This window comes from Colletotrichum jinshuiense, chromosome 5 (genome assembly GCF_051148585.1).
Source record: "Colletotrichum jinshuiense chromosome 5, complete sequence".
NCBI classification, from domain to species: Eukaryota; Fungi; Ascomycota; class Sordariomycetes; order Glomerellales; family Glomerellaceae; genus Colletotrichum; species Colletotrichum jinshuiense.
In genome coordinates, this window is record NC_139312.1 from 2,590,445 (window position 1) to 2,615,806 (window position 25,362).

The 25,362-nt window shown below is 56.4% G+C and overlaps 7 protein-coding genes across 7 annotated transcripts; 3 read left to right on the plus strand and 4 right to left on the minus strand.

The window, feature by feature from the left end:
* Positions 1–3,272: 3,272 nt before the first annotated feature.
* On the plus strand, positions 3,273–3,800 carry EsH8_V_000657 (uncharacterized protein; the record flags this gene model as incomplete). The annotated part of the gene is made up of 2 exons (XM_083273173.1): positions 3,273–3,354; positions 3,412–3,800. The coding sequence occupies 2 exons, from the start codon at positions 3,273–3,275 to the stop codon at positions 3,798–3,800; spliced, it is 471 nt and encodes a 156-aa protein (XP_083125888.1).
* A 658-nt stretch (positions 3,801–4,458) lies between these two features.
* Positions 4,459–4,887, minus strand: EsH8_V_000658 (hydroxyisourate hydrolase; the record flags this gene model as incomplete). Its single annotated transcript, XM_083273174.1, has 1 exon — positions 4,459–4,887. One exon carries the CDS (start codon positions 4,885–4,887, stop codon positions 4,459–4,461), a length of 429 nt encoding a protein of 142 aa, XP_083125889.1.
* Positions 4,888–7,426: 2,539 nt separating this feature from the next.
* On the plus strand, positions 7,427–9,865 carry EsH8_V_000659 (FAD-binding domain-containing protein; the record flags this gene model as incomplete). Its single annotated transcript, XM_083273175.1, has 1 exon — positions 7,427–9,865. The coding sequence occupies one exon, from the start codon at positions 7,427–7,429 to the stop codon at positions 9,863–9,865; it is 2,439 nt and encodes an 812-aa protein (XP_083125890.1).
* A 2,664-nt stretch (positions 9,866–12,529) lies between these two features.
* Positions 12,530–13,459, plus strand: EsH8_V_000660 (uncharacterized protein; the record flags this gene model as incomplete). The annotated part of the gene is made up of 2 exons (XM_083273176.1): positions 12,530–13,059; positions 13,156–13,459. 2 exons carry the CDS (start codon positions 12,530–12,532, stop codon positions 13,457–13,459), a joined length of 834 nt encoding a protein of 277 aa, XP_083125891.1.
* A 2,712-nt stretch (positions 13,460–16,171) lies between these two features.
* Positions 16,172–17,672, minus strand: EsH8_V_000661 (methionyl-tRNA formyltransferase; the record flags this gene model as incomplete). The annotated part of the gene is made up of 4 exons (XM_083273177.1): positions 16,172–17,033; positions 17,086–17,201; positions 17,255–17,325; positions 17,405–17,672. 4 exons carry the CDS (start codon positions 17,670–17,672, stop codon positions 16,172–16,174), a joined length of 1,317 nt encoding a protein of 438 aa, XP_083125892.1.
* A 612-nt stretch (positions 17,673–18,284) lies between these two features.
* EsH8_V_000662 (uncharacterized protein) lies at positions 18,285–19,473 on the minus strand (the record flags this gene model as incomplete). The annotated part of the gene is made up of 2 exons (XM_083273178.1): positions 18,285–19,397; positions 19,456–19,473. 2 exons carry the CDS (start codon positions 19,471–19,473, stop codon positions 18,285–18,287), a joined length of 1,131 nt encoding a protein of 376 aa, XP_083125893.1.
* Positions 19,474–21,385: 1,912 nt separating this feature from the next.
* Positions 21,386–23,770, minus strand: EsH8_V_000663 (glycosyltransferase; the record flags this gene model as incomplete). Its single annotated transcript, XM_083273179.1, has 3 exons — positions 21,386–21,876; positions 21,996–23,056; positions 23,148–23,770. 3 exons carry the CDS (start codon positions 23,768–23,770, stop codon positions 21,386–21,388), a joined length of 2,175 nt encoding a protein of 724 aa, XP_083125894.1.
* Positions 23,771–25,362: the final 1,592 nt, after the last annotated feature.

Consider the following 25,362-nt stretch of genomic DNA (forward strand, 5'->3'; position numbering starts at 1 on the left):
GAGCATCATGGCGGCCCACTCGTCTGTGGCGTGGGGTCCCGTTGGCCAATGACGGGCAAGGCGCAGCTGTCTCCTCCACTCGTCCCTCAGGTCGTCAGGGTCCTCAGGTGAGCCCCGCCGCCCCCCTGGTCAGCGCTTTGCTGGAGCTTGCCCTGGTGCCGACTGTTCCAACTTGCAAAGAGACAGAGAACCACCCCAAGAGACATGGACAGGGGGCACGACTGATTCAGCGAGGGAAGGTTTATTCGTAGTGTATCCGTACAGCTGCCAGGGGAAGGCGCAGAGGCTCAGGGTGGAGTGTTGGGGCCGCGGGGCAGGCTCGGCCGGGTCTTGTTCATTTGCAGCGTAGCATCAGCAGGTGCTCAGGCCTCGAATAAGGCACTTTTTGGAATGAAGATTTGCTTCTAGTTCCGATCCAGGTCGCTATCGGGAAATGAAGGCCCCCTAAGCATAGATAGATTTACCTAGGTGTGTCCCCTCCTTGCTACTACCGACTACTACGCCATGTAGAGCACACTACGCTGCGGGTTGGGCTGAGCCGGGGTAGGCTTGCCAAGATAGGGCAAACGTGGACCGGTTGAGGCTTGGGGACTGGACGACAGAGCTAAAACCCGCCTGCGGTCAGGAAGTCATGAGCGACATTTTTTTTGGGTGTTGGTCTGCTCGAATTGTCACGCTGGACCAGTGAGGAGACAAGCAGCGAGACACTGCGACCGCCGGGCGGCTTGTCGAGCCCACGGCGTCGTTTGATTGGCATCGCTGGATCATCGGAACGCTAATCACTGGAACGAGGTGAGGATTGACCCGGATACTCTCGGTTGCGGTGAAGGGGGGTTTTGCACCACCAAACTACCTCAACAAGCTTTCGAGGGAGTACGAATCGTCGTTTTCTTTGGGCAGGTTTCTACGGCACATGAGTAGCGGCTCCCCCCCAACGGCCATGGTGGGCATTGGGCAGGGTGGATAGCCAGTAGCAAAGGAAAGCTTTTTTTTTGTTTCAATCTATATCTTACTTTGGGAGGGCATGTCATGTCCGTGAGTGACATGAGTCGACGGGAAGGTAAACGTCACGGCAGTTGCCGGCCACCTGCCATTGCGATCTGATGGGTCTGGGGGTCATTTTTCTTTATTTTTATTTTTATTCGTTTGAACCATGACTGCGGCGGCCCAAACTTGTCTTTTCCCAGAAGGGTAAAGTGTCTCTGCGCCGTGGACGGATATGACCGACCTTCGGGGTTCACCTGGCCGGCCCCAAGATTCTACCCGGTGATCACTGATCAATCGTCTATACCTCGAGTTGGCAGGAGAGTCTGGTTGGCCGATGCCACTCCAGGATATAAACGACGGGGATGCCGCCCTCCCGCCGGTCACGATTTGCAGGAACTTTGGCCACCGAATGTCATCATCTCTCTCCACTTCCAGCATAACGACGCCCGCCAACTCTTAATCACGGGCCCACGACGACGACGTCGACGACCACTACGACGGCAAAACCACTTTGCACTCGCGATTCTTTCTCTCCCCCAATATCTCAAGCATCTTGACTAGCTTTGTCCTACCTACCACTTACCACCTACCACCTACGATTGCTCCCCCGCAAACCGGTTCGGCTTCGAGAAACCTCTTGACAAGACTCTATCTCTCTACGCCTTGCTTTTCCGCAGACCAGCCAGTCCCCTACCGCACGCTTGTTCAGTGGGGACCGCAGGACCCTCGACTTCGTCATTCAGTTTCTGCCATTCGTCGCATACCCTATATCCAAGTCGACAAACCGAGGGCGCTTGGCCCAGAGCGTTTCCAATCTCCGTTCCGCTCCCGCTGCGCTCGCTGCCCAGACTCCCCGCCGTCCTACCGCCTTCCAAGACAGGCTCAGGACTCCAGCGGTTCCACGTTCCACCGCTGACGCTCTGCTCCCAACCGAGCGGAATACCGGCACGCTGCGTACCAATAGCCTCCCGCCACCAAGGTAAGCCCATGCCAGTCTACATGTTTCCCATGTCTTTCCCAAGCTCCATTTCCGGCATCTCCTTCCAAACCCACTCCGTCTCTCACGGAACACTCGCCCTCCACTCATTTTCCCACACACCAGCAAAGAGGAAACGTCCTCCGCCGCCGGGACACCCGTGCTTCCCAGACCAAGAGCCTCCTCCGCCCAGTCAATTTTTCTTTCTGGTTTTTTTTCTTTCTCTTGCTGTCCATAATTTCTCGTCGTTTCTGTTGGGGCGGCTGGGAAGTTCCCACGACAATGGAATGATGTGGCACGATCAGAGTTCGGAACATGTCACAGCCAAACACCAATCGTCATAACTTCTGTGTGTGCATTGCATGGCCGAGTTCCTTATGCAGGTCATCCCAGGTTCTCAGGCATTTATTTGCAGACAAGCAAAATATCTGTACTTCCGGGCGAGCTAGTGCTCTGGCTGTGCGCTTCTTCCGGTCCATTTCTTTTGTTCCCCCGCCTCACCCTCCCCTGTCCACCCCTGCCACCCGTTGGCACTGCTGCTTGCTGCGGCCAGTCATCTTTCGCGGCTCGCTCACCTCTCTTCTCCTGCCTTTGCAACCGGAAGCCCGAGCCCGAGCGAGCAGCGATGGAGCGAGGGCCAACAAGAAACACAAGTCAATACGCGCACAGAAAACCAAGAGACGGAACAACGTTACGTATAGCCAGATGCGGCAAAGCAAAAGCATGGGCCAGTGGCCACCCGCCCACCACCTCTTGACCTCGTCTGCAACCTGCTCTAAATACCGTGCCCATCCCCCCCCCTCTCTCTCGCCCCATTCCCGCGGTTGTTGAGGTGCCTAGAGGGGATTATTACAAGTGCGGAGTCTCGCCTTCTTCCTATTTGTCTATCGCCGCTACTGCTCTCGTCTCGTTCCTGGGCCTGCTGGTCTCATTAACTGGTCTCGCCTTTTTCGGGAGGGGATTCGTAATTGCCCAAGACGCTAAAGGATCACACGGCAACCTCACAACCGACTGGTCGAGAACAAGCCAGTCGACGTCTCACCTGTTCTGCTTTCCACCTTCCCGTCTTTGTTTCCCCAAACATACGGTTCTGGGATAATTGCCGCCTATTTTCCAAGAGAGCAGTCTCTCTTTCTTTTTTATCTCCCCATCTTCACACCTGCTGCAACACCCGACACTATTCCATTGAATATAAGCCCCAGACCCCCGCTACGATCCGCCTCATTTCGTACCACACTTTTACTCGATCTACTGCACCGTTCCCCCACAATAAACTAAGATCGCATCTCTACTTGCAGAGCCTCATACAATGACCAACGCACCACGAAGCCCGTCCACCAAGAGCCAGGCTAGTCTTCGGGACACTGGCTTCCCTGAACCCTTCAACGGAGGTGAGTTCCCCCCTGCCTGCTGTTTGATTAAATCCGTTCAGCACTGACAAGTCTTAGAACGCAACACCACGTTGCCGCATCCCGACGCCAACCTGTCGCCCGACGCCGTCATCTCGCAAGATGATATCAGCTCCAACCGAGTGATGGCCCGCACACGGCGTTCGTTCCTGCACAACAAGCATAAGCGCACCATCAGCCACGGCGTACTCACCCCGCAAATGGCCGCATTGTACAGCAGCGAAACTCTGGCCGAAGCACACGAGTCGGCCCTCCTCGACCACGACGCACCTTCCAACGCCAGCGAGAGCAGCCTGCCCGCGGGCCGTTTCAGCAAGGACGGTGCCGAGAGCTTTCTCTCTCGCAGCGGCGGAGACCTCTCGCCGGTCACATCAGCACAGAGCCCACGGAGGGGCAGCCTGCTTAAGAAGCTTGGCTGGCGCAAGTAGAGCGAGACGGCAGGGCAACCTCCACGACACGATAGCGAAGAGTCACGAGTTTAGGCGGTGGTGATTCATCAAAACGATGTGCCGCACACGATGACACGGCCGAAAACTGTACAAACAGACAACACAGCACAAGCGCGGAGTTTTAGTATTTTGTTTTTTGAGTCTTTTTTTGAGAACGGGAACGGGGTTTTGGGCTTTACCGGCGGTTTGGTTTATGGGACAGGAATTCAGGAGCATTGGGAGGGACGACTGCAAAACGGTCTCACGCGGGACTTTTATTTTCCTTTCCTTTTTCAACCCCGGGGATTATCGTCATCGTCGAAGCCAGTTATGGAGGCAGGGACGAACGATCTCACGAGGACCAAAAACAACCTAAGGGTGACGACGAGCACTATCGCTTACTAGCAGTCAACATAATTCTATCGTTAAAAGTAGCAAGATTCTTGCGCACTGGATATCTTAGATCTCTCTCTCCCCCTCTCTCTCTTCCCTGCATGCTCGTGAATACTGTCAAAGTGCACACCCATCCTTGCATCCATCTCGAGTGTTTTCACCTCGCAGCGTGATCCGTACGTAAACTTGGAACTCAAATCAATGCCATAGCTCCTCCCCCTTTCCGTAGGGTTTCCCCCGTGGCAGGCTCGACACGCGGAACCGCCTAGCTGCCGCGGTAGGTGGTGTAGCTGTACGGGCTGAGGAGCAGGGGCACGTGGTAGTGCTGGCCCTCCTGGACGGTGAAGACGACGACGGCCTCGGGGAAGAAGGTGTTTTCCTCGCCGCCAAAGTAGGCGGCGGTGTCGAAGCGCAGGGTCCAGCGCGAGGGGCCCTTGACCTCGCCGAGGACGTCCTCGAGGGTGTAGACGGGGACCTCGCCCGAGGCGGTGGCGGACGAGTAGGGCAGCCAGGCCTTGACGCGGCCGTCGTCGTCGGTGAGGGACTCGAACTCCTTGAGGATGCCGGGGGCGCCGGGGGCCGAGGGCGACGAGGTCGCGGCCGTGGAGAGCTGGACGCGGACGCCCCGGGCCGGCCGGCCGGCCGCCGTGTCGAGGACGTGGCAGGTTATGCGGTCCTTTGTCGGGGAGGCCATGTTTGTTGTGTGTTTGTTTCCTTTTGGGTTGGTGTTGTTTTATATGTGTATATGTTTATTTTATTTTTAATTTATTGTGTTCGGATGTCGGGATGCCTTTCTTCGTCTCCTTTTATTTGGGAGGTGGTGAAGCGAAGCCAGGCGAGGCGACGTGAGGCGAGGCAAGGCGAGGTGAGGTGATGTTGGGTTGAGCTTCGTCGGGCTGGTGTGAGACGTGAGGCTCCCCCTCCCCTCCCCGGTCGGCGATGATGGCGGGGTAAATTGGGCGTGGTGGGTACGGTGCAGGTTGGTGGTGGTCGTTTGCTTGGCGGGGTGGTACCCTTTTTCTCGCTGTCTCTTTGGTCCCTGAACAGGGGTGTGGGGGATGGACTGATTCTCGATTGGGGGCCAATTGAGTTACTGTTTATTTCTTCCTTGTCAATTTCCTCAGATTCAATACAGAAGAAAGGACATTCAGGTCTTTATTATATTATTAAAAGAAAAATTATCTCATGGCGGTTGGGGACATGCGGTTTTTTTTCCACAGAACGTAAGAGGGGCCCAATTTCGATAGCGGTAGCAGGCGTCCGTCGCAGGCCGCCGGGCTGCGATGCGGGGATGGGGTCCCAGGGCTGCGGCGGTGGAGGCCCCTCCCCGGCGCGTACCATTTGCTGGTCTAATCACCTGTGGTGCTCTCCCCAGGACTCTAGGACTTTTGGACAAGCTCCCGGGTTTTGCACCTACGAGCTCGTTTTCTGGCATTTTCTCGAGACGGGAGGGTGGCCGAGCCAATGTGTCTTGGGGATGCACACGAGTCCATGGTGAAGGCAGACGCGCACAGCCACCATTCATCTTCACCGCTCTCGCTCTTTCTTTCTCTCGCGGGTGCCTGCGTGTGCTGACTGACAAGACAGCACGAGACATAAAGGCAGCAGTCGCTCCACGTCGGCCCTGGCCTGACCTTCCCCACGTACAGCGTCAGCTCTACCGGTACACGCATTGGCCGAACAAGGGCAAAAACAAGCCCCGCGGGTCCCTCGTGGGCTGAGAGGATTGGACCAAAATAGAACTCTTCAAGAGATAGGGGACGGTGGTCCTACGCTGAGTAAAAGGGAAAAAGTGAGGGAGAGAGACGGGTGGGCGTGGGGACTGGTGACACACGCGGCGCCCGTCAGCTTCGGCAGAAGTCCTACGCACAAGGCGCATTCTTTGGTGACGGTGGAGTGGTGGGCAGAGCCACATGGAGGGAAGAGGGGGGTAGTAGTGAGTGAGGTGACACGGCACGATGAGGGGAATCCTCCGGGACGGCGCAAACGCTAGGCAAATGCCGAAATAAGGCAGCCAGGACGACTTGTACTGACCAACATGCTATTCCAGGAAAGGAGGGAGAATTCCCGTCCTTTGACGATGGATTCTAGTGTATAATTTGGGGCGCGACTGTGATGGGTGGAGGGGGGCCAGAGACGAGTCGGCACATGCCGCCGGACCCTGAACGGGAGCCCCCGGCAGGGCCTTGGGGGCCTCTCTGTCGCCGAACCGGCGGCGAGTGTCTTTGTCGGGGGGTAGGTAGGTAGCTTTCCAATTCGCGTACCCGACATATACGTCATTGGCCCGTGCACTCCCAAGCTTTCGCACAGCCAAGCCCGAGCCATCTTATCGGGGCCCCGAACCTTGCTATCAACCCAATCACGGTTTCTGCATTTGACAGGAGATGGTGACGGAATGCTGGACATCCCTGGTGAAGAGCTCTCATCGTCAACGACAACAGGAACCAAACAAAAACCCACCTGCCAAAGGGAACCCAAGAAAAAGCCAAGAAGGGGGCCAATTTGCATGGCATTGCAGTGAGCCACAAAAAAAGAACCCCATCATCCCCCTCTCCCTGCCCCCCTCCCTCCCACCTGGTGAAGAAAACAAAACCTGCAAATTTCGAGTTTCGGCGGCCAGACGCAGACTGAACCAACGCCCGTGAGCGAAGAAAGGCCCAGACCTCTGGACCCAACCACATCCCCACGTCCAGACCTGGACCACCCCCCATGGTATCTGCCGCCCGCGTCGCGGCACGCCTTCTCCCAAGGCCCTAGACCGAATGATGATCTCACCCTGAGCGAGCCCGCCGTCGGGCTCGCTGCCGGGCAAGCGGTCTTGGTATTGCGCGCCGCCGCGCCAAACCACCAAGAAGCTTGGCTCGTCCCTGGCTGACGTACCATGGCACAGCCAGCAAACGCGGTCCACCATTCATTAACGGGAGGGAGGGGGAAATATCCCCCCCCCCCCAGAAAACCACCAAGGCTAATAAACACCAAAAAAAAGGAAATCACCGCCAAGTCGTAGCCAAGAGAAATATGAGCGCACCACGTAGCAGTAGCCTGTACCCATAGCTCTACAAAAAAACAGAATAACAATGACCGCCTGCTCCCCAACCCCCCATGCCTTTCTTTCTCGTGATGGTCATATCCATAGACGGAGAGCCCTCTCGCCCTCCCCTCTCCCAAGCAAACCGTCCCAAGCAATCGAGAGAGAACCAGAAGCTGCCCGGGCTCACTGACCCCGACCCTTGATGGCAGACCACCCCGTCACGAACCCCGAAGAGGGCGTCCAGTACCTGACCGAAGACGAGATAAACTCCTTCCTCGACGACCTCGACCACAACGACGACGGCTACATCGACTACGCCGAGGTCGAGTCCAAGCTCGACGCCGCCCACGACGAGCTCGCCCCGGACAACAGCGGCGGCCAGGCCAAGCCGCGCCACGTCTTCAAGAAGACGCCCCACGACTTCTCCTCCTCCGACCCCTCCGCCGACGGCAACCGCCTCCGCCATGAGTTCCTCCGCAGCATCATGGGCCTCGCCGGCTCCGACCCCGGCACCAACTCGGACCCGGAGGCCGACGCCCGCAGCCGGTCCCACCGCATCCCCCGCGCCGACTTCGCCGCCCGCGTCCGCGAGTGGAAGATCCCCTCCCTGAAGCAGGACAAGGACTCGGAGGCCTCGCAGCGCGACTACGTCCGCAAGCTCCGCCCCTGGCGCCGCCTGCGCGCCTACTGGGCCGTCCACGGGCCCGAGATCGCCTTCCTCGGCCTCGTCGCCGGCCTCACCCTCGCCTTCGGCGTCTGGCAGTGCGTCAAGTACGTCACCCAGACCCGGTACCGCGCCGCCTTCGGCTGGGGCGTCGTCATGGCCAAGACGTGCGCCGGCATGCTCTACCCGACCTTCTTCTTCCTCATCCTCAGCATGTCGCGCTACCTGTCCACCTTCCTGCGCCGCTCCTACCACGTCTCGCGCTTCGTCAACTGGGACCTCAGCCAGGCCTTCCACATCAAGATCTCGGTCGTCGCGCTGGCCCTCGCGTCGCTGCACGCCGTCGGCCACCTCACCGGCTCCTTCTACCACGGCAGCCGCCCCGAGAACCAGGACCGCGTTGCCGACGTCCTGGGCCCGGATATGGTGCCCCGGCCCTACGTCGAGTACGTCCGCTCCCTGCCCGGCTTCACGGGGCTCACGGCCCTCGGCCTGTTCTACACCCTGGCCCTGCTCAGCCTGCCCCAGGTGCGCAAGCGCAACTACGAGGTCTTCCAGCTCGCCCACCTGCTCATGTACCCCATCATCGGCCTCATGATGGCCCACGGCACCGCGGGGCTCCTGCAGTGGCCCATGTTCGGCTACTTCCTCGCCTTCCCGACGCTGCTCGTCCTCGCCGAGCGCGTCATCCGCGTCGGCACGGGCTTCCACCGGATCCGGGCCACCCTCCGCGTCCTCGACGGCGAGACGGTCGAGATCACCGCCACGATCCCCAGCGAGCGCATCTGGAAGTACCAGGCCGGGCAGTACGTCTTCCTGCAGGTGCCCGAGCTCGGCGCCTTCCAGTGGCACCCCTTCACCGTCTCCATCTGCCGCGGCAGGGAGTTCCAGCTGCATATCAAGACGGACGGCAACTGGACCAGGAGGCTGCGCGATCTGGGGGGCGACTCGGGCGCCGCCGAGATCGAAGTGGGCGTTAACGGACCCTTTGGGGCCCCGGCCCAGAGGTTCTACGACTTCAGCCACACAATCATCGTCGGGTCGGGCATCGGCGTCACGCCCTTCTCGGGCATCCTGGCGGACCTGCAGGCCCGGGACGACGAGGAGCACGGCGGGCCGACGCATGCCCACGAACACCAGCAACAACACCGCCACGACTCGGAGGCCACCGTCACAACGGAGAAGGAGGCCAGCAGCGGCGAGAGAAAGGAGTCTTCCGGGGCGGTAGCTGCCGCCGACGCCGCCGCCGCCCCAGACGGCAACGACCCCTCGAAGCCGCCGAACCCCGGCGAGGCCTACACCTTCGCCGAGGACTACCGCCGCGTCGACTTCCACTGGACGGTCCGCGACAGGAACTACCTGCTCTGGATCGCCGACCTGCTCAACTCGGTCTCGCGCAGCCAGGACTGGCACCGCGCGAGCGAGGGCCCGTCGCAGCACCTCGACATCCGCGTCTCGACGCACGTAACGCAGAAGCGCCGCGACATTGTCACCCACGTCTACCGCTGGCTGCTTGAGATGCACCGCACCGACGAGCACCCGGAGAGCCCGCTGACGGGCCTGCTGAACCCGACGCACTTTGGGCGGCCCGACTTTGACGCCATTCTCGACAAGCACTACGAGGACATGCGGAGGTTCCGGGCGAGCAAGAGGAAGAACATGAACGCCAAGGATATCCGCGGCGTTGGGGATCGAGGGGGTCACACGGAGGAGGAGGAACAGGGAGGCGGCGGCAACAACAGCAACAACAGCAGCGATGGTGCCGGCGGCGGCGGCGGCGGTACCACCCGAACCGACAACGACCGGGGCAGGCTGGCGGTGGAGGAGGAGGACGAGGAGCTCAAGGTCGGAGTGTTCTACTGCGGAGCGCCGGTTGTCGGGGAGATCCTGGCAGACAAGTGCCGGCAGCTAACGGTGCGGGGGCGGCACGACGGGAGCAAGATCGAATACCATTTCATGATTGAGGTCTTTGGGTAAAAAGGGGAAAGGGTGTTCACTGGGGGCCTGGTCGGAGCGCCGGCGAGGAAAAGGAGAGAGGGATGCCGGGGAAAGGCCCGACTCTTGATTCCCATCTCCGACGCTGACGTGGATTGGCGACGAATCCTATTAATGTAAAATAAGTTTGAACCGTGTAAGCCTACTTTAGTCGTCCCCCCATCCGTCGGAACTCTCGCCCTGAGGGCGGCGAGGAGCGAGCGAGCGAGCGGGTCGGTTCAGCGTAAAGAGATGATTCTTTTTTCTTTCCTCCTCTTTTCTCTCTTTGCCCTCCTCTCTTCCATGCCTCGGTCGCCCGTTTTTCCATTCTTGCCGATGGACCCATGATCCCGGATCACGTTGGTGTTTCCAGTTGGGCCCTTCAATATTTTTTTTCTCCGTCGGGCTGAACAAGGATCGAGGGGTTTGCGCGAGTCGCTCTCGTTCCCACTTGACACACGTCTTGTCTTGGTCTCGCCTTGCGTACCGAAAGGGGTTTGGTTGTTTGTACCCGCGATGAGTAAGTGACTGGGTGACTGAATGGGTGTACGAGTGTGTTGGTGTACCGGTGAAATCGCATGTGCCCCGTTTCCGGCTCGAGTAATTGATACATTGTCGGTATAGAAACTTGGTGGCGAAGAGGAGCGATACTTGGAGGAAACCAGAGGCAAGTAGAGATGACGAGAAGCCAAGGAACGAACGGCTGCACCACGGACCTCTGGAGCTGCATCGCGCGGCATGCGGGAAGCGGAAGTGCGGCTTCACGCAGCCATAACTAAAAGGGAAATTGTCGTCTGGACAGGGCGACAAGTTGGCCACTCTTGGCGCTTCAACCGATGGCGGACGACACATGTCCTGTTCGCCGAAGCGGCAGCGAGGACCGATGCAGCCAGGCGGCATGCGAGACGAGGGGCGACGACGACGACGACGACGACAAATGGATGACACACAAAGCTTTTTCCAGACGACACCGGACCCCGCCGCCATGCTCAAGATGAAATGAGAACAACCCGACCGCTGTTTGGGCCCCTAGGGCCAGATGACGCAGCCTCGTCGTCGAAGCAGGACAGTCCCCTTCCTTCCCCTATCCCGACATTGGCACGACACCTTGGACGGTTTTCAGTGCCAAGAACAAAGGGACGCTATACACCTGACCCTTTGTGAAGCACACATCTAAAGTGCATTCGTAGGTCGAGCGGACGATATATTCAACTCGAGACTCCAAGACCGTGATGGCATGCATTGAGCCGCATCCGCCAAGACGCCTTCGCCGATCTACGCTAGTCTAGTCAGTCGACCTCCCCGAAATGGGCGTAGAGTAATGAATAGGCAAGAGCAAGCGGGATGGGCGTTTGGATCTGCTGTCGCTCGTCCCGTTACATCGCGCCCTCGACGTCTTGGCGCGCCTGATTGACCTCCCTGCCTCCAGAGCTTGGGGGCCTGGTAAGGTTTGGAACTGGACGTTGCCGTAGTCCAAAAATGGAGTCGTCAGTATCTGGGCCAGCGACGAGTGAACAAAAGAGGGGTGCGTTCACCACGCATATGGCTCCCACCCTGGCCGCCCTGGAAAGAGCGCCAGAATGCCGGAATAGCCAAGAATGGGCTAGTCCATGATTTCTCCATGGTTTTGGACGTACTGTCGATCGATCAGCAGTGTTTCGTCGCGTCCGGGCTTGGGGGTCTGAAACGGGCAATGCGTGGGTGCCAGGGTCGACGTTGGAGAAAGAGGGGGCCTGCCAAAACAAGCCGTTTGAGCCTCATCTGATGCACTAAAGATACCGGTTGGTGGAGGAAATTCTCGTCGTCGTGCATGCGGCATCTTCCTGCCGCAGGCAATTCTTCTCTGTCCACTTTGGAAAAAGAAACCTCCTTTCGTGGCCAGAGTCCGTGATGCTTCACTCTTGAAATCTAGCGCCGCCCACTTTCCGAGCGAGGGACACGTAAGGCTGGTAGCGTGTAACGACGGCGGAATGTAGATGATCACGGTTTTCCGTAACGCATGGCTGCAAGTTCAAACCATGGGAATAAGGCGTGTCGACGGCAAGTGCTGCCGCGAATTCAAACATATGCGCCAGAGGAACGGCGCTCGAGCCAGACCGATGCTGCGTCGTCGAGGGTAACCCAGGTCTGCTGGCAAGGGTTCTCTGTATTTTTGGCTTTTGTTCATTTTGCCTTTCCATGTACAGTTGCGAGCCGTCTACTTACTGAAGAGAGAGCAGAGAGCGAGGAGCGAAACGGCATGTGAGTGGACACAGTCGGCCAGGCACCGCGTAGCGGAGGAGGGGGGTGAGACATGCCATCTGAAGGGCGATTCGTTGGATGGCGGGCAGCCATTTTGGTGTTCAGTGTGCGTTTGGTATGTCGGTTTCGTGCGAGTGCCGTCGATGGAGGGTAGCCTCGAGATGGGACGAGTATCCACGGACGGTGGTGAGCCGGGTGGGCGTTTGTGGGTGCCAGTTCCGCGTGGGGTGCGGGAGGGAGGGTTTGGTATAAGACTTGGCCACATCTTCCTCGATCTCTTCTCTTTTGACGTTTCTGCACCCCGCGGTCATCTCATCCATATCCCTTCCCTTCTATTACTTGACTTTTTTCTTACTGCGGCCGGACCGCCTTTTGTTACACATCACCAGCCCATAACAGCCCCCTCCCCACCACCAAACCGCCAACATGCAGCTTTCATTCCTCCTCATGCCCCTTCTTTCCCTCACCGTCCTGGCCAAGGACGGCCACGGAGGAGGTCGCAACTCCAACTCGACAGAAGCTCAGTGCAAGCGATTCCTGAAGGGCGAGAAGCTGGTCAAGATTGCCGCCAACGACACTCTCCTGGCCGAGGTCACCCACAACAACGCCACCAAGATCGACCTGATCAAGAAGAAGGCGGCCGAGGTCCAGCCCAAGCTCGACCAGGCCAAGCAAAATGCGACTCTCATGACAGCCTGTGACGGGATCCGCGCGGTCCAGCACGAAAACGGACAGTGCCGCTACATGACCGGCATGGAGAAGTTGGAGAAGCTGGTTGCCAACGAGACCGCTCTCAACGCTGTTACCAAGAACAACGCCACCAAGGCCGACAAGCTCAAGCAGATCGCTCAGAACGGCATGGCCAAGCTCGGTGAGCTGCAGAAGAACACAACCCTGCTCCAGTACTGCTCGGTTCGCACCGAGAAGGGAGAGTGCAAGCAGATGAACAAGCTGAAGTAAGTCCCCTCCGGCAAAGTAACCATCCTCTGGCGCTGGAGCCCATGGATGAGTTGACATAAAGATCATCGGCTAACCACGATCGCCCTCAACAGCAAGCTCGTTGCTCTGTCGAAGAACGACACTGCCCTGAATGAGAAGTTCAAGAACAACGCCACCAAGATTGAGGCATTCAAGGCCAAGGCCGCCAAGAAGGAGGCTAAGCTCAATGAGATGATGAACAACTCGACTCTTATGGGCTTCTGCCAGCAACTCAAGAGCGGCAAGGGCGGCTCCGGCTCCGGCTCCGGCACCAGCAAAAACGGCAACGGTATCGACAGCGGCGCTGCTGGCGTCAGAGCTGCCGGTGCCGTCAGCTTCGCTGCCGTTATCAGCGTTGTCATCGGCTTGATGCTGTAAATCTGTGGGCAGAAACGAGTGGTAACTTGTTTACTGGGCCTGGTTGGTCGTCGGTCTCAAGTAACAACGCGGGGGAGTCCGATGTCGTTCGCTACAGCGTTGGTATATGCGCGCGTCTTGTACAAAACCGCAAGTTCGATTAGCTGGGGTTACATCTTAGTGTTTCACTCATTCGGATGACTCGACGTGGACCTGACATGGTCAGTCTAACGTCAGATGGGCTCCAAGCTATGATTATATTCATAAGTAATGAGTGGCTTGAGAGTAATGTGTTTGTAGAGCAAAGAGAAAAAAATTTCAAGTTACAGTCGTTACCAGGTCGTTGAATTGTGATCTATGTCCGGGCCATCCGATTCAATCAGACCAAATCCAAAGACACTGGTGATCCCTTGGTGTATCTCTAAGATGCGTTCTTCTTCCAAGAGAACCTGGCCGAAGCTTTTGAGTTTCCGCGAAAAGATCAGGCTAGAGTCAAAGTAGGGGTGAAGATCGTAATGCAACCCGTAATCGAGGATGAGGGGTATCTTAAGTCCCATGAAATGTGAAGTATCAAAACGCCTGTGCTCTATGTCAGCCCCCGCGCATGGAAATTCAAGGTTTGGGTTTATACTGAACCAGTGTAATGAAAAGCAGTTAACGTAGAGAATCTCCTGATGCTGAAAATTTCAAGAACCCATTCTTGAAGGATCCTAAACCAAGCGTTTTAGCACCTTGGAGCGATTGGCTTAGATGATGTCTAAACCGTCAGTGAGGGTTTGCGATGTTGATGATTACTCAAAACATTACCTATGAAGTTGAATCGAATTCCACAAAAACATCCCAAGCAAAATTGACGTGGCCGATATGATGCGTGTATCTTGGAAGGAGCCATGCTCCTTTGGGAAACCAGAGTTGCCCTAAAAGTCGAAATAATCGCTGTTGACTTCGAAGAGGCCACTGTTGATGTCCGTGCCGCGAGTGGTGGAAGCAATCAGCTGTTGCATAGAATAATGGAAGGATGCCTTTCGGTTCGGGGACCAAGGTGCAACTGGGGACCAGCGCGTTGCAGCTCTGGGCTTACGTGAACGTCGGTTGCTAAGTCTTCGGCGTTGCACTTTTGCTTCCGGCTCGGGAGTTCGGGGAGGAGGGGCCGTGCGATGCGAGGCTCTCGGAGGCGAAGGTGTACGATAATGAATGACGTCCTCCTCCGTAACTTTGGCGAGAGTTTCAGTCGAAGGCTCAGGTGATTCGGTCAATACAGACCAGGAAGGCGTGCTTCTGATACTGAAAGGAAGACATGGATTGTCCTGGGCAATTGCGTCGGTGTCTCCAAGATAGTGCTCCATTGCAGACGCGAGGCCGGCCGATCCCTTGTCATTGTTTGCTGAGCTTTTGCCGCATTCAAAGTTGCTGACATCGTTTGCTATAGCTTTGTAAGAGTATGGCCGGCCTTTAACTGTTTGAGAATAGTTACTTAGGTTGGGAGGGTTAGAGCGACGTGGCGGGGCAGTTGATCGAGATTGACGAAATTCGGCATCATTGGGCCATGCCGGGGGCCACGAGCTCTGTAGAGGATTTGAATGATTTGCCTTCAAAGTAATGTCGGATGACTTGGGGTTTGGCACGCGTTGGCCGGTCTGCTGGGTTTCAGGAGAACATGAGCGGATGTGTCGATTGCGGCGTTCCTCTTTCTGTTGCTCTTCAGCCTGAGCTCTGAAGAGTTTAGTCTCCGTCAAGGTCTCTTCGGAATTCAAATGGCAGAATGCCAAAGGCGATTCATCTTCAGGCGTTCTGTTGAAGGTTTCAGCTACCCTGCCAAATGGTTCGGGGAATTCCATGACGACCTCAATGTGGTCAAGATCGATTGGTGAAGGTGGGCTGATCCAGAGGGCTCTTCGACAGGATTTGGAAAGCTTTTCTGAAGTCGCCAGCCTCAATGTTGAATTTGTTTCGCTTGTATAATCCCGACGAGGGTTCGAAATACCTTACAACACCAACAGGTTTTGGTGTTTGGCGAAAGGTAATGGCAAAGGTAAATATGGAAGAAGGAATAGCAAGAGGATATGTTCCAGACAAGCCATGGGGTATATTGAATGAGGGAAGGAGCTGGAACTCACGCCTTCCCTTTTGTAGCAGTTTGAAAGGAGAAAGTGCAGTCACGAGGTGAGTAGGGGCAGTTGCCAGGAATAGAAGGCGCGCTATATCATTACTTTCTTCAAACCATAGGCCAAAACACCAGGAAGGCAGTAGATGATTCCGCTCTTTGGTTGTCTCTATTTAATAGACCACAGGCATATTGTGTTAATGAAAATTCATTTAGGTATCTGGACTTCACCCGCCCTTGGTCTGTCATTATGTGCATATAATGTACGAACTTTGACCACTGAGGGCATGCTCATGTTTTTTTAACAAAAATCGCCCGATACTTGAGAGTTAGATACGGAATGTAGTAAACTGGCTATCACTTTGACCAAAAACATGATCTATCCACCGCTACACGGAGTATTGGGTGAGCCATCAAGTAACTTTTTCTAGTCTCGTCTGACAAACGTGATTATGGCAGCAGAGTATTTCGGACGAACTCAGGCAAGTAATCGATGTCTTTATGATAAACACTATATTACAATGGTAGCTCTCACCAAAGAGATCCAGCGTCAATGCGTTGTTCCTTTCTCTATTGTACACGCTGCAGCAGCAATTTCTCGACGCCAAAATGGACCAACCTCGGAGATTCTAGAGATCAAGCAGGTCTCCAATCCCCAGGTCAAATACCATCATCTCTCCCCAGCCAAGGTCATCAGACTTGCTGTCGCCCTCGTCGTTGTCATTATTAACCTTGCCGAAGCCTGAAACCGCCCTCACAGCGGGCTTAGCCCGTGAACCCTCGACCGTGATTGTCGGGACCTTCAGGCAGCTGCCTCGGGCAGTGGGGATCAGAATGCTGCAGCCGTCCTCATCCTCAAAGTAGGGGATGTTGTGCCCGGTCCACGATTTGCGATCTTGGGCCTTGCCTTCTGGCTGCCACGCCCAGACAATCGACTTGACCTCCAAATCCTCTTTTTGCACGTCTTCCGCATCAAGCTTCCCTGCCATGCGCTGGGAAGCCCGCCTGTAAAACTTGTTGATATGAGCGGGCCGCTCGACAACCTGCAGGTCCCCGAACTTGAGCCTCATGACTTTCTTGCTGTCGTGATGATACGCCGAGCTCCACACCGGGCCCAGGACGCGCTGGCGCGTGACAATGTCGTCGGCGGTCCAGTCTGCCCAGTTCATTTGGCGGTCATGGTTCGTCACCTTGGGTGCGTGACAGAGCTTCTGCTGTTCTGATTCTGAGGGCTGCCAGCCGACGTCTTTGACTGGCGGGACATGAAGACCCCGGCGGAGGCCGTCAACGAGGATCTCGGCGGCAAGCGGAGTAACGATGTCGTGCAGGCCTTGCGTGGTGCAGTTCTCAGGGATCGGGATCCCGGGGAGCGACGTCTGGGAGAGGACGGTCCCGTGGTCAAATGTTTTGTGGTCAAGAGTCTGGAGGGTGATGCCTGTGTGAGTACGCCGTTGGAGAAGGGTGTGTTGGAGGGGCGCTGGGCCGCGGAAGCTGGAGGCGGTGTTAGTGGCGGTGTAATCCAAGTGGATAGAAAGGGGTTTACTCTGGGAGAAGTGACGGGTGAACATTGAGCCCACCGTACTTCACTTGCTTGAGGAGCCTCGGGGGGACAAAGAGACCAAATGAAACGGCTATGATAAGGTTGATGTTGTTGTCCGGCTATCCATGTTAGCATGTCCCAGAGTGGTTTAAAGGATGTGAAGCTACTATACCTGCCATCCGGTGAATGTGTCTCTCACATGAATCGGTAGTGTGAGATCTTGAGCTAAGTTCTTCAGAGGTACTGCCACCCGCCATCAGCTCAGGTTCGCACAACTCATCCCTCATACCCCCACGGCAGAGGCACAGGTCAAGGCACATACCCTCACGAATCTTCTTCATCCCTCTCCCCGTCAACTTGCCCGGTCGAACAACGACGTCAATCGACTCGATAAGCTCCGGATTCCGCTTTTTTTCGGCGTGCAGCGCGCTCAGTGCTGCACAGCTGAACTCGTCGGAGCCGCAGAACAGGATCCGGAGCGGGTCCGGGGCGCCGGCGATGGCCGAGTACAGTCGTAGACCCGGCCGCCGGCATGCAAGGCCGGCTGATACCCGCGCAAAGGCGGCTGGTCGGAGGGCCAGCCACGTCATTGTGTCAAGAGTCACAGTGAGTGATCGTATGACATTGCCTCAGATAAAATGGGCCTGGATCGTGTATGTTTGAAATATTTGACCGACATGCACGTCGCCGGACAATAGGCTGCAGCTGCATTTGCATCGCCTGCTGACACACGCGAGCCATGCGTGACGGGTAAGAATTATGGAGCATCGCGTCCTTTCAACGAATAAGAACACCGGTGCGAAAACTAAGGGCACAAAATCGCATATACGCTTGTACGTTTTATGCGTTAAACAGTGCATGACACAAAAGATGAACTGAGTGAACTTCTTGTCTCATAGTCAGTAGGAAATTAAATGCTTCCATGAGATGGGGGGTTCTCAGTGCTTTTATAATTGTTAGAATAAGACTATGATTTATTTGGTAAAACGAGCAGCGAAACGCAGGTTGAGCTGAGCTGTAGGGGTCTTGCGGGCACTCTTGCGGGCACTCATACTTCAACCATGAGGTGCACCAAGAATGGCTCCAAGGGTGAAGTTTCTTTTAAAAGACCATATGATATTCATTTTGATTTCGAAAGTCTTCTTATGGGTTTGGATTAACTTTTTTTTGGTATGGTTGAGTATGTTTCGGGGCGAGTTTGTTTATGATACAGCCCACTCGCAGGCGACAATCCATCTTGTCCCTTCCAGCACGATTTCCCACGCAGGCTGAGAGATCGCAATACTGCTCCCAACAACCACGGGCGCTTTCTGGCCCAAGCCGGTGAGTCGCCCCTCCCCAGCCAACATAAGTCGCGCCGCAATCTCCTCCCTCACGTCATCGTCCCCCACGATTCTACGGCCCCTGACGAGATACATCCTGCTCCCAGGGCGTACCTCATCAATGACTATTGTCATGACCAGGTCTGCAGGCCGATCACCGCCACTCCACCCCTTGACTTCCGCCAGCCAAGTTTGTAGCTCTGCCGCGAGCCCTCCCGCGACGTACTTTGCGCCGCGCCGCTGCGGTGAGAATGCATCCGGTAGACCTTCTTGACGGGCGGCTTCGGCTTCTGATACTTTGAAACGTGGTGCTCGATGGAAGGTCGGCTGGTTTTTGGTTACGTCTCCTTCGTTGCGGTTGCGGGGGCCTATGTCATCGTCCATCTGGGAGGCATCGAGGTCGACGGGAGTCTCTTCCTTCGCGTCAGGAAGCTCCTCGTCCTCGTCGTCTTCCAGCATTGTATCCTCCTCTTGCAGGCCAATCATTGTCTCCTCTTGGGCGTCATCGTGCCAACTCAACGCTGGCGAAATCGAAATCCTCCTCCTCTTCGGGGTCCTCTCTTCAATGCCATTCTGGAAATCACTAGGGGGCTCCGACGCGATTTCGATTGAGTCGTTCACTCTGAAAGCATTTGGCGGCAGTTGGGTCGTCTCATCCTCCTCTTGCGAATCGCTTGCATTGTCCGAATCAATCTCTATCCTCTCATTCTGCCTCTGCGTCCCATTTCCTATTGCCGACCGCGTCGCTAAGACGGGCGCATCCGTCGGCGAGCTGTCCAAAGCATCGTGAATGGGATCTCTGTGCCGCGACGGTCGGAGAGTGCCTGGGAAGACAGGTGTCGAAGGCGGCCGCTGCGCCGACGACGGTGGGGCGAAGCGAGGCGTCGCCTGGAAGCGCTGGCTGCTGGCAAAGGCGGGCGGTCCGCTGCCCGGTGTTTGTTGCTGTGAGGCCGGCGGCCTCTTCGAGAGGAGGAATCGACGGGGTGTAGGTGTCTGCCATGAGATTAAGTCAGTAGGCGATTCGGAGGTCTTGTTGCTGGTAAGTACAGACCGAAGGTGGTAGCGTCATGGTCCCGCGGCACAATGACGGTCTTGCCGTAGGGCAAATGGAGGTCAGCCAAAAGGACCGCGTCGTCGTCGGGAGGATTCGGCGATGCGAGGGTGTTTTTTCATCGCGTAGGTTTCTCTGCGACCTGCGCGAAGATATATTCGCGAGGATGGCGATTCTTCCGTCGCTATCTAGGTACGAGGGAGAAGCAGCGTGCTAACATCGGCCAAGTTGTGGTTTCACAGTCGCGTGTGGAACGCATGAAGTCGCGTTAAGCACTCGTAGGCGTCATAGCCAAATATGGTAGGTGGGGGGCACCAGAACCCCTTCTACATGCATAACATCCTCCAAACTGCAACCCTGGATGACCTTAACATCATGGATTGCAAGTCCGTTGCTCCAGAATATTCAAAATAAAATAGATATTCAATTGATTGAAGTAAACTAGTGCATGCCGGAACTTGCCGTGTGGTCTGAATATTGCCTTAGAGCGGCACCATCAAAACGATAGCATGATTAGAATGATAGGCTCGCTCGCTCATCCAATGTGACCTTCAAGTTTGAACGCGTAACAACGATTCATATTTCGGTCTATTACACGGGCTCCCTGAGAACATGTCCGTGGGGCTGGAAGAGTTCGTCTGCAAATTCAACAATATCCTATTGTGTAGCGAGTTATAATTCGATTACGGAGACCAGAAGCCTCTTAGTCCACATTGACTGCTGAGAATATCTCACATGGTCATCCTTCCTCGAAAAAGTAAGAATTACGTGAGAACATCTTGGCTAAGTATGCAGGTGAATATTTGAGAATTGCTACCTCGGCCAAGTATACGGGCATCGTTTTGTTCACTTGCTCTTTTTATTTGAGTTATTTATTCCCCGAAGTAAAACCAACATATTTGAGCATGGGCAAGAATAGGCCTGAAGAATGTGAGTAACATCAGTATCAAATCCCATGCCATCGTCTTCTTCTAGCCGATTTATCGGAAGCGGCATAGCATTGGCCTGCAACGACGAGCTGGCTCGGCAGAGTCAGCCCGAGCTTCTTGGATACGGCACAGCAGCACCAGTAAGTCCTATTGCACCTCCCCCGGGATTCTCCTTTGTTGACGTAAACAGCCATCATAGATTTCCATATTCTCATGACTGCGTAATACATTTTCGTCCCTCATGTGTTGCTCTCGACAGAGAGTGTGCTACGTAATGTAAAAGTCACCAACTAAATCATCTTACCCGTGGGCCTTGGTACTATTGGTAGGCGGTGCAGCCGTTGGCTTCGTTTGCTGCGTTTAAACTACTCCAGAAGCCGCCGGAAATCTCCGCCGCCCATCAAACAGAGAGATCTACATGTTCAAGATAACAACTACCAACTGACACATGCATGCTTCCTTCCCAACGACATCCCGTGTCAGTAACACATTGTCATTGGCAGGAATCACAACCTGCAAGGACGTTTTAAATACTTTTCATATGGTACAAGTCTACAAGGTACTAGACAAGTCTCTGCGTTCGACCAAAGAAACATGATAGCAAAGAAACCAACATCTCAAACTGTCACCGGGCTGGCTGGCCGCAGCCTGCAGGACAATGCCGCGCCACGTCACTCCACGTCACTCTACGCCACGCCGGAAGTTTCCAGCACGCCCTATCGGAGAATATCCCCCCCCTCCCCTCCTTTGTAGATGGATAACGGCTGCGCAGATCATCCCAACGTGCATGCACAGTATGCCCGAAAAGTCGGGGGCACGTTGCCGTTACGAGGCAGAGCACGCCGCCAACTCCTGAATCTCTTGCGCCTGAGGACAAGGCCTCGTCACCACAATCGTCAACGCTTGGCTAAAGCAGACAAGACCGAGTCCACAAGAAGCGGTATCAAACACTAGAATACAACGAGATAGAAAGGGGACACGAAAAGGAAGTAGACCATGTCTCAAACCCTTTTCGCGTCCCACCTCTGGACAATCTCTCGAAACACGTCCCTCCCCCCCTCGGCCTCTTCGACTCGTAGAGCCTCCGCTTCAATCCTTCCCTGCCGCACCCGCGCCTCAGCAACAACATCCCCCCTCGGCCTCTCCCCCATAACCCTAGCACAGGACAACTCCACATGTCTTGAAGTGATCCCAATGAAACCCACGAGAACATTGACCGACGCCAGCACCACTCGGGTAAGCGCAAGCGGGACCTCAAGGGCAACCCTCAGAGCCCCCCGTTTTTGCCGGGCGAGGGTTGCTGGCTGGGTAGCAACTGATGCGAGCTCGACGAACGGAGAGGAGGCGAGGAAGAGGAGCATTTGCGGGTATGTGTACAGCCGCGGGTTACTCGCGTAGAGCTTAGGCACAAAGGGGGAAGAGAGCTTGTAGAGGGTGAAGTCGAGGAAGTTGAAAAGGCCAAACGCCACGGCAGCGAAGACAGTCAGAGGTGCTGGATACGCCAAACGTTAGCAAATAAAACTCCGTAACCTAACTGCCGATCTTGAACTCCAATAACAAAGGACAATAGCCAAGAAGGGGGGGAAGAGGAAAAAGGGAGGGATAACTCACCTCTCAGGACATGGAGCATCAGCCGGCCCCAAGCGCCTGCTTTGACATCCCCAGAGATACTCCCAGAAGCCTTCTGCACCGACAAGACCAACCCTGAGACCGGGTCCCCGGGGCTCACCAAATCAGGCCACTTAACGACGTTCAGTGCCCTCAAGTCCTCCCTCTTGATCCTCTCCTTTTCAACGAGAACATGCGCGGCGACGGCAGACAGCTTGTCTCCCGCCACGGTTCTCCAGACGGCGGGCCTGCCGTCGTAAACATCACACCTTCCGTCCCTCTCATAAACCGCGGCCGTCCTCAGCAAGTCCTCCACGCAAACCTCGGCGCCGGGCCTCTCGCCAGCAACGCCCGCCGCGAACTGTTCCGCCGCAGCCGTGTACTCGGGCCGCAGCAGCTCCCTCAGCTTCTCCTCGAACCCGTCCGGCGTCAACTCCGCGACGCCAAACGTCGTCTCGGGCCCGCACCCTATGGCGTGCACCCTCGTGCCCCAGAACGGCTGGTCCCCGGCCACAGGCACGACGAGCGTGGGCTTCCCGCTGCGTAGCGCCATGGCTGTCGTCCCGTTCCCGCCGTGGCAGACCACGGCCCTGACCCGGGGAAACAGCCACGTGTGAGGCACCTCGTCGACGAAGAAGACATGCGACGAATCACCCGCTCCCGCCACCTCCTCTTCTACGAGGCTAGACCACCCCTTGCACACGACGGCCCTGACCCCGACCCTCCTCGCCGCCTCGATGATCCCCTCGAAGATCTCCTGCGTGTTCGCGAACGACATGCTCCCGAACCCGACGTACACCGGCGGCGTGTCCCCGGCCTCCAGAAATGCCGCCAGGTCGGCCGGGGGCGTGTACTCCTCCGCAGGATCCTCAAACACGAAGCCCGCGACGTTGATATTGTCCGCCCAGTCCGTCGGCTTCGGGAGCAGCCTCGGCGACCAGAGGTATGTGCATGGGACGTTCATCCTGTTATACTGGGCCAGCCACCATAGCGGCGACAAGGCCTCCAGGCCCATGAGGTTGACCCGGACGTCGTTGAGGACGCTCTCGGTCGTGTGCAAGAACCTTTGTTCCACGGTCAGCCCGGCATTCTCCCTCTCCCTCTTGCTCACCCAAGATTGCACACCGTCCCGGCTCGGAGTAGAAGAAGACTTACATGAAATCCTGGATCCACCACGAAAGCGCATTCTTCCACTTGCTCGGCTTCTTCAGCGCCCATCCCGCCTGCGAGTGCGGCACCTCGCTCGAGTAAACCCTCGGGTTCATGCCGAAAAGGTGCAGCGGGACCCCGAGCCTCGCCGCGGCTGACGTGTGGTTGAACACCTGCATCGTCGAGACGACCAGGTCCGCCACGAAGCCCGCCTCACCGCCCTCGCCCTCGCCCAGCCCGTCGGGCCCGTCGACGCAGGCCTGCCACCACCTGTCCCCCATCTCCCGGAACTCCCCCTTGATCGCCGGCACCTGCGCCTCCAGCTCCTCCTTGGGCAGCAGCCGCCGGGCCATCATCGTCTTGATGTCCGTGTCGCCGATGGAGAAGAAGCCGACCCCGGCGGCCTCCACGGCGGCCCGGTAGGGCGGGTGGCTCGCGATGCGCACGCGGTGGCCGTGGCGCCGCTGGAGCATCTTGGCGATGGCCAGCGACGGCTGGAGGTCGCCGCGCGAGCCCATGAAGAGGATGACGATGTTGAGGCGCATGCCCGGCGCCCGCTCGCCGGCCGTGTCGGCGGCGTCGGACGAGCCTGCGGTGCTCGCGGCCTGGTCCTGCTTTCCCAGGGACATATCTTGGCGCAGTTTCTTCCTCTTCTCTTTTCTACTCGGCACACGATAGCAAAAAAATTGGCCCGAATAAAAAAGTGAAAAAAAATATTACCGTGTTAGGAACTAAACTTGCCCGCGCAGAGAGATGCGCGTAGATTCCATTGCGAAACCCGTGATGGTTTTGATCACAAGCGACACAAGGTTCATAATGGTCAAACTTTCTTTGGTTGCTGCCTTCTACTCATTTCCCTAATCTTACGTGAGATGCTTATCATCCTGGTTACACCAATGGAAAATTATTCTGCACGACGCCACGGCTGCCTGAAATGGATATCGTAGCACTCGACTCCTTCGCGGCAGCAAATATTGAATCCGCCAGGGAGAACAACTAAAAAAAAAAGGAGCCGAATATCCATACGGGAGGTGGATATCGGATTGCTAGACTCCTTTGCAGCATCAGCTTTTGCATCCTCCAGATCAAGCAGTCAACCCCGACCCCGACGCCGTTGCGGGAAGATGGTCGGCATACCCACACCCGCCGGCCGCGGCGGCCCGGGGAGCGGAAGACTTGGAGTGGACAGTTCTTGTTGGACCCGGGGGATCCGCCGGGTTCAACGGGAAGTTCTCGGGCGTCCCATACCCGCCAAGTGCACAATGTCGTCTCTTATTCGGATTCGCTCTTTCACCTCACGGACCAGTTGTCATATCCTATTGTCACAAGTCAAACAACATTTTGTGGTTTCGCCTTCACCCAAAGAAATTGAAAGTTCAGACCAACGCCGAAGGTGACCTTGACCTAGCCCGACCAGGTTCTCCGAAGCGAGAGAGAAAGGTCAAGCACGGTCGTACATAGTAGGTGCGCAATTGGACACGCCCTCCTTCTTCGCCCAACTCCTAACTTTGTGGTGTCTGTCATCAGATGGTGTCACATGTGATACGTGAATGCCGTATGGGAAAGGTTGAGCAAGACCGAGAAAAAGGCTGGGTGACATCTGTTCACGTCTGAAGTCCTCGGTAGGGGGTAAAGGGAGTGGGCAGAAAAAAAAAGGAGGTCTGATGGAGGAATGTCCATACTCAAACCGTTGCTGTGAGACGCACCTCAACGCTACGACACAACGAACAACTGACCTGAATGGGAAAAACAACGTCGGGGTTGTCTCAAGCAGTCGTGCACTCTCTCAAGAGGGCTTGGCAAAAGAGTCTCAGCTTCCAGAATACGAGTTAGAATGAAACGGAATAACGTTGCCCAGACAGGTGTCGCGCCTCACGGGCCTCGATGGAGTTTTTCGAATATTCTATATTCGGTAGAGGCGTTTACTTCAAGGCGTGGATGGAAATTGGAGGATCTTGTGGGGGATGAGATAGCGGTCCGGTAGATCGAGTTCGCCTGCCCACGCATTCAGCTCAATACCACGGACGGTTACCTGACTCGCTACTCCGTGGCCAGGCTGGCGGGCGGTTGCTGCTGCTGAGCGACGGGAGGGAACAGGGCAGAACACGACTTGACCGCCGTGTCGTGCATGACGGACGGGGCAGCACCCGAACACGCACCGTGGCTATCTATCAGCATCAGGGCCCCGATGTGATCTGAGGCCCTCAAACACTTTTGTTTC